At 55.6% G+C, this 7,991-nt stretch overlaps 1 protein-coding gene across 1 annotated transcript; it reads left to right on the forward strand.

Moving 5' to 3' along the window:
- Positions 1–6,211: 6,211 nt before the first annotated feature.
- On the forward strand, positions 6,212–7,991 carry LIPT2 (lipoyl(octanoyl) transferase 2; the record flags this gene model as incomplete). Its single annotated transcript, XM_083854502.1, has 2 exons — positions 6,212–6,740; positions 7,350–7,991. The coding sequence occupies 2 exons, from the start codon at positions 6,212–6,214 to the stop codon at positions 7,580–7,582; spliced, it is 762 nt and encodes a 253-aa protein (XP_083710628.1). The 3' UTR covers positions 7,583–7,991.

Genomic DNA, 7,991 nt, shown 5'->3' on the forward strand with positions numbered 1-7,991 from the left:
GCCGTGGGCCTTCTCGTTTCCCTCGTGGTCCTGGTGGGGTGGAGCGCAACAAGAAACACCCCATCCCTGCCAGAAGGATAAAACGTGAGCCACCCGTGGCACCCTTCCATGCAGATACCTGGATACCTGCCCTGTCGGCCTTCCTCTGATCCTTACCCGCCACTTTTCCACCCTTCCTTCCATCACCAGCCAGACTCGATTGAAATTAAAATAAAATAAAATAAAATAAAATAAAATAAAATAAAATAAAATATAAAATAAAATATAAAATAAAATAAAATAAAATAAAAAATAAAAAATAAAATAAAATAAAATAAAATAAAATAAAATAAAATAAAATAAAATAAAACTCCGTAGTAGGTTTGGGGAAAACCAACCTGTGACAGTCAGAAGCAGCAATTCCAAAACAAACCTGCTGCAGCCATGAGAGGAGTCAGCAGAGCTCGGGCAGTTCGGGTGTCTGCACCCGCCTCTGTCCGGCACGGGCAGCGCCTTCCCGAAGGAATCGTCCCTCCTGGTGCAGTTCCCTGTCCGAGTCGGCAGGTGCCAGCTGGACACCACGCTTGCTGGAATGGCCGGGGAGCTCTGTCACCTGTGTCACCGCTCGCCCAGGGCGCCTCCTGCCCGCACAGGACAGGGACACGGCTGTGGGACACCCCCCGGGCTGGGGCCACCCAGGAGTATCGGTGCAGTGGGGAGAGGGATCCCAGGATCACAGCAGTGGGAAAGCCCTCCGAGATCATCGAGTGGAATCCTTCCTCCAGCCAAAGCCACCACTGGCTCATGTCTCCAAGTGCCACATCCCACATGGCTTTAAATCCCTCCAGGGAGGGGGACTCACCTGGACAGCCCTTTCCATGAAGGAATTGTCCCTAATATCCAACCTAAACCTCCTCTGGCACAACTTGAAGCCATTTCCTCTTGCTCAGTCACTTGTTCCTTAGGAACAGAGATGATCCCACTCCCCTCCATGCCTCCTTCCAGTCTGCACCAGCATCTCTACAAAGAGGTGCCAGAACGAGCTGAGCGAGCTGAAGAATATCCAGTGATCAGCAAATATCTGGGGTTTGGTTAAGCAGGGTGGCATGATCCCAGGAGCAACTGTGCTCTTGCTCCAACAGGCACAGAAGGAAGAAGCTCTGGCTGGGGAGCACCCCAGGGTCACCACCAGGATCATCAGGAGTGTCCCTTGCCCTGGGCGAAGTCACTCGCTCCATGAGAACTCCAAGCGGATGCAGATCCTCACTTGAACACAACAGTTTTTTTACCTGGCAAAGGTCAGGGAAGGAAATTGGACACGTTCAATAAGTGTTAAAATAAACTCACAGTGGCCCTATGCTGGAGTGTTTCTCTAGGGCTCACAATGGCATTCATTACTCAGCTGGCATCAGGTTTGTTTTCCTGGTAACAAAATGATCCACATCCTCTTCCTCCTGTGTCCCAGGCGCCTTCTCACACTCTTGTTGTCTCTTTTTCTTCATTTCACTGTAGTTATTCTTGTGCTGTGATGTTCCTGGCTTGACATTTCTGTCTGGTTTACGGAAGGCGTGTGAGGTCTTAAATACGTTACTCACCTTTTAAGTCTCTCTTCATCTTTTGTTTTAAGTCTCTTTTTGTCTTTTGTTTTTTCTTCTTTAAGTTTCCTGCTTTGAGCTTTCTGGATGATTTCCTGACCTGGGCTAAAGTGCCTGGTAACTGTAAAATTATACTTTTCACCCTCAGGGCACGATGTGTGCTGGCACTGCAGGTTGGCCTCAGGGTATGAATGAGTGTAAGAGGTAAGAATTCTCTAGCTGAGGATTTCTTTCCTCTGTATTAAAATGCCGTGGGATCTGGATCTGGTCTCACTCACACCTGCTTTATTCTCTGAGGAAGCTAAGTGGGCATAAATTGAAACGAGAGGTTCAGACTAGACATAAGGTGAAGTTATTAAAATCACAGAAGGGTTTGGGTTGGAAGGGGCCTTAAAAACCATCTTGTTACACTCCCCTGCCAGGGTCAGGGACACTTTCCACTAGACCAGGTTGCTCCTCATCTCCTTGGCGAAATATTTTGAGACCTCTTGTGGACTTGTTTCATTCTCTTTCTTCCTCTGTTGTGCCAACTCTGAAGTTTCAGTGCCAGCTCCTCTGAGGTGTGAAAGGCAGAGTCAACAAGGTGGAGTTACTTTGAAAGAGCCAAGTTTCTGAAGGACACACGGACAAGCAGGGCTGGCTCCTTGGTGGCGGAGCTGCAGAACAACCCTCAGAGTAAACTCTGCTCTCACCTCCTCAGGCTGTGTGGAAGTGCCCTGGAGATTTGTAATTCTGGCACAGTTTGAGGCTGGGCTCTACATGTGATTTGTATCAAGGCATTTGGGTCCCTTAGAGCCCCTTTAGGCCCTGGAAGGGGCTCTGAGCTCTCCCTGGAGCCTTCTCCTCTCCAGGTGAGCACCCCCAGCTCTCCCAGCCTGGCTCCAGAGCAGAGGGGCTCCAGCCCTGCAGCAGCTCTGGGGCCTCCTCTGGACTCTCTCCAGCAGCTCCAGGTCCTTGTACTTCTGATCCAGGGCTGGGGCAGCTCTGCAGGTGGGGTCACACTTGGACATTTCTCTGGTGTTCCCAAAGAACAGCCATCCCTCCCCTAACCGAGCTCTTCTGGGGAATCTTTCTTAAAGGCAGTGCTGTGATGGGTGTTTAACTCAGCAGTGGTGCTTTTGGCTGGCCTGAAGTCATGCTGGTTGTCCAGATGGTAGGCAGGGTGACCCCTGGCAGGGGGTCTGGCCGGGGACAAACTGGAGATGGAAACATCTTCAGCAGTGTTGATGAAGGACAAACAACACATCTGAGCTTCGCAAGGGGAAACGTCAGCTACCGGTGGCACAGGATGCTCAGAGGAGCGTGGACCCTGCCTTGTTGGCTCCAAGATGGGCCAAAAAATGACGACTACCCCGAGAAGTGCAATCAGCACAGAAACACCGGCTCTGACCCGTCTGCCCAGGCCAGCAAGGAGCTTCCTTAAGTACTTCCTTAATGCACCCGTGGGGCACAGCCCGTGGCACAGCCTGACACGTGTGTTTCCTTGTTTTTCTTCCCCTTTGGCACAGCCTTGGGAACGTGCTTCTTGGAGTCCATGAACAGATCAGGGTGGGGGTAGAGAAGCTCTGCCTGTGGGACACATCCACCGAGATCCTGCTCAAATGAACCCAGGGTCTCAGTCCAAGCCATTCCCTCCCAACACTCCTGTGTTCTGGAATAAAATCTTTGTCCTTCCCAAGAAGGCGGCTGGCGCTTGTACGATTTGAGTGATGCTGGTGTTCTGCGTAGGGAGGTTGGTTGATGCTTCCAAGGTATCACATGGGAACCTGGTGTCATTGGATCAAGTCAAAAACTTGATAATGATAATAAAACCACAATAAAACCACAGCTTAAGACTTCCCAGTACCATCTCCTTTTGCTCCAAACCAGGAGACCTCTCCATCAGCCGAGGCCTTGGAGACCCAGCTGGACATCAGCAGGAATGACCAGCCAGGATCAAACCTTGCTGGGGTGAGGGGCACAGAGAAGGTGATCTCTGCACTCCCAGCCCTGTGGGAGAAGGGAAGCAGGTAGCCATGATTCCAGAAACACAGTCAGGGATGTTCCTTCAGGATAAGCTGCTTCTCTTGAGCCTGTGTGGCTCCTGGCCACACACTGAACTCCTGCACCTTCCAAATAATTTATGTCATTGGTACATGCAAATGGCCCTCGAGTACAATTTCCTTGTGGGGAAAAAAAGGGGGTTTTGTTGAAAGGCTTGTGGCAGTGTGGGGAGTGGGCTGCTGTGCTTGGGGGAAGCAGAGGCAGCCTGAGCCAGGCACTCCACTCTCAGCTCTGCCCCTGATGCCAGCACAGCTCTGTCACCCCTCTGTGACATGCCAGCCTTGCCAAACTCAACAGGAATTTTGTCCTGGCCTTCACTGAAGCCAAGATGTTGCCCTTTGCCTCTGTCTGTATCTCTCTGTGAGCTGTGACAGTGCCTCTTGCCAGGCACCTGTTTCACAGTCACCACCTCTGTCATCCCCTCCTCTTCCTGCTATTAAGCCCTGACTTGCATTAGCCCTAAAGTTCCCAGAGGGAGGCTCTCCTGACAGAAAAAATCAGGCTTTGCACTCCAACGAATTGGTGGGGATTGCAGAGGCTCTGCAAATGTCTGAGGGACACAGAGGAGAAGGAACAACAGGACAGCAGACGACTGCATCATGGAGACAAAAACACGCCCGCCCTGCTTTAGAAACACCCCATCCCTGCCAGAAGGATAAAACATGAGCCATCCGTGGCACCCTTCCATACAGATTTCCGCCCTGGTTCAAAAGCAGGATGTGCACAGTGACTGGGGCAGTGACGCCACAACGCTGCTCTGCCGTGTTGTTTACAAGGGTCCCAGCCCTGTGACACACAACTCCCCTCGGCCTACGCAGGCACTGCTGCCACCAGCCAAAAAGGAAGAGCCCTTGGCTTTGATCTCCAGGGAAGAAATGGGGGCCTAATCATAAAAAAAAAGGAAATAACTCGCTGCACACACGCTGTTGGTGCAAAATATGAGTCTCTCCCGCCAAGGCAGAGACCCAGAGCAGCTCTCCTGGAGCTGGTTTAGGCAATGATCCCACTCCAAGTGGGATCCTCAGGCTAGGTGCTGCTCGATTCCTGGTGAGGTTTATGGTGTATTTTTTCCTCCCTTTCATTGAGAAAATGGCCTAACAAAGGGAAGCGCCTTTCCTTCCTTGCCAATAACACAGAAGTTGACCTTGTCAGCTGACGGCCAAATTACCTGTGGCGACAATGGGCAAATTACCAGCGTGGTGTGTTTCTGATAAAAGCAAGAGTTCAGTAACACTGTGATTGCTCTGTAAATTCAGGACATACTTTCACACGCTTAAGGCGGTCGATAAGCTGGAAGGGCTGCAGGCTGGGAACAGTTTGCTCAGGTTTTAACGGTTGACTCATTAGCGGCTCAATCAGATTTGTCTCTTCTCTACATTTGGAATAAAAAGCTGAGGTGAGAACATTTTCTCTTCCACAGTCCCAGGGTGATGAACTGCAGCTCTCGCCAGCACCTCGGCAATACAAGAACTATATTTACAAGAATAGTAATATTATACAAGATAGAATACAAGAATACAAGAACTTTATTTACAGTTCACAACCTTGAGGTGCCAGCACAGAATCATACAAAGTTAAGGGGTTAGAAAGGAACTTAAAGCTCATCCAGTTTCACCCCCTGCCACGGACAGGGACATCTTCCAGTAGACCAGGTTGCTCAAGGCCTTATCCAACCTGACCTAGAACACTTCCAGGGTTGGAGCATCCACAGCTGTCCTAATTTTACCCCAGAATCCTAATTTTAGCCTGCTTTGAGCAGGCCTGTGATTGCCCAGCTGCACTGGGATGTCATGTGCACATTCCCTGCCCTCACCCCCACCCCATCACCACTGCCCTGTCCCCTCCTCACCCTGTCCCCACCCTAGTGCCCCATGTCCCCCACCCTGTGATGAGAGGGGCCCTCCCTGTGCCCCTCCTGCAGCCCTGGCCCTATCAGCCCCCCCAGGCCCATAACCTCCTCCCTGTGCCTTATCCCTCGTCCCCTATCTCTAACCCCTGTCCTTGGGCACTAGCTCCCTGTCCCAAATCTCCTATTCCCTGTCTCCAATCCTCACCCCAGGCTCCATCCCCGCTTCTAGGCCATGTCCCATGTCCCCAGGCCCTGCTCCCCACTCTCCAACCCCAATCCACCATCCTCTGTCCTGCTGTTCCCTCTCCCCATCCTCCATGGCCCCATTCACCACGTCTGTGCGCTGTCCCTCATCCTCTGCCCCTGCACGCCTTTTCTCCATCCTGTCCCCTGCCTCCATCCCCACTGCCTCTCCCTGTGGCCACGCTGCTGTCCCCAGGCCTACAGGATCCCGTCCTCGCTGTCTGTCCACATCACCCTGCCGGTCCTTATCCTCGCCTCCCGTTTCTATCCCCGCCTCTTGCTCCTGCCCCCGCCCCCTGCCCCCGTCCCCGCCTTCCTTCCCCTTCCCCGCCCCCTGTCCCCGTCCCCGCCGCTTTGCCGTGTCCCATCTCCGCCGCCTGTCCCTGTGCCCGGCCTGTGCCCGTGTCCCCATCCCCGTGCCCTGCCCGCCGCCCCGGCCTGCCCGCTTCGCTGCGGCGCTCGCCCCGCCCGGCGGCCCCGGCGCTGTCCCGGCGGTGTCGCCATGTCGCGGCCGGCGGTGCGGGTGCTGCGGCTGGGCGCGGTGCCCTACGCGGAGGCGCTGCGGGTGCAGGAGCGCTGCGTGGCGGCGGCGCGGGCGGCGCGGGGCCCGGCGGCGGGGCCGGGGCCGGGGCCGGGGCCGGGCTCGGGCAGAGGAGGCCCCGCGGCGCTGCCGGGGCCGGGTTCGGGGCCGGCGGCCGAGAGCGTGGTGCTGAGCGAGCCGGCGCGGCCCGTGTACACCTGGGGCCTGCGGGGCGCGCCGGGGGCGGCGGAGGCGGCGGCGCTGAGGGCGCGGGGAGCGGCGCTGGTGGCGGCGCGGCGGGGCGGCCACATCACCTTCCACGGGCCCGGGCAGCTCCTGGCCTTCCCCGTGCTCGACCTGCGCCGCCGCCGCCTCCCGCTCCGCGCCTACGTGGCCGGGCTGGAGGCGCTGGTGCTGCGGCTCTGCCGCCGCCTCGGGCTGCGCGCCGCCCGCGCGCTCCCGCCGCCCTTCACCGGGGTCTGGATGGGCGACAGCAAACTCTGCGCCATCGGTGAGCGGGGACGGCCCCGGGAGCGTCTGTGTGTGTGTGTGTGTGTGTGTGTGTGTGTGTGTGTGTGTGTGTGTGTGTGCCTGGAAGCAGGCTGGGGGTGTCCCACGTGTGGAACGGAAGGCTCCAGGGAGAGCTCAGAGCCCCTGCCAGGGCCTAAAGCAGCTCCAGGAGAGCTGGAGAGAGACTGGGGACAAGGGGGAACGACTTCCCACTAGCGGAGGGCAGGATTAGATGGGATATTGGGAAGAAACTCTTCCTATGAGGTTGGGGAGGCCCTGTCACAGGTTGGCCAGAACAGCAGTGAATGCCCCATCCCTGGAAGTGCTCGAGGCCGGGTTGGACGGGGCCTGGAGCAACCTGGGATAGTGGGAGGTGTCCTGCCCAAGAAATACCTCCCGGCCCAATCCATCCTGTGTTTCCATGTGTGTCACGCAGGGCACGGTGGCAGAGCACTGCGGGAACCTGCCATGGAGCCGCAGGCACCGGGGAGGGTGGCTGTGCACAGGGGAGCATGCAGGGGTGGGATTTGCATCCAGGAGCAGGGGGCAGCACAACTGTGAGCTTACCCCGGCGATGGTGCTGATGGGTGGGTGCTCTTGGCCCCTGCAGGTGTGCACTGCAGGAACCACATCACCTCACACGGGCTGGCGCTGAACTGCTGCACCGACCTCTCCTGGTTCGACCACATCGTCCCCTGCGGGCTGGAGGGGAAGGGAGTCACCTCGCTGAGCCACGAGCTGGGCCAGCATGTCGCCGTCAGCCACGTCCTCGAGCCCTTCCTCAACTCCTTCCAGGAGGTGTTTGACTGCACTTTGGTCTCTTCAGAAGACCCCGGGGATTAGGATTGTTGTGGTGCCTTGGCTGGGTGTTCCAGCAAAGCTGCGGTGCAGCCCCGGGGGTCTCTGTTGTGAGACAAGTTCTTGTGCCTTTGCCTGTGGACTGTGAGTGGACAGTGGCACAGGGTTTCAGAATGCTGCTCGAATGTCCAAACCTCCACTGGGACTGTTCTCTCCAGCCCTGTGAGTCTCCATCCCTCGGCTGAGACCTCTATGGGTACCACATCCCCACATCCCTTGCTGGGGAGTACCCAAACAGGTGCTTTTGTGGGGTTTTTTCTGCTTTTTGCCCCACAAAAATTAAAGACTTGTGTGAAGGCTCATGAATTCACATGAATCCATGTGGATCAAGCATCCTTCTCTTGATGATGGGTAAAAAGAGGCAGATTTTATATATAAAGAGAGTTGCTAGGAA

The sequence above is a fragment of the Zosterops lateralis genome (genome assembly GCF_965231275.1).
Source record: "Zosterops lateralis genome assembly, chromosome: 2".
NCBI lineage: Eukaryota > Metazoa > Chordata > Aves > Passeriformes > Zosteropidae > Zosterops > Zosterops lateralis.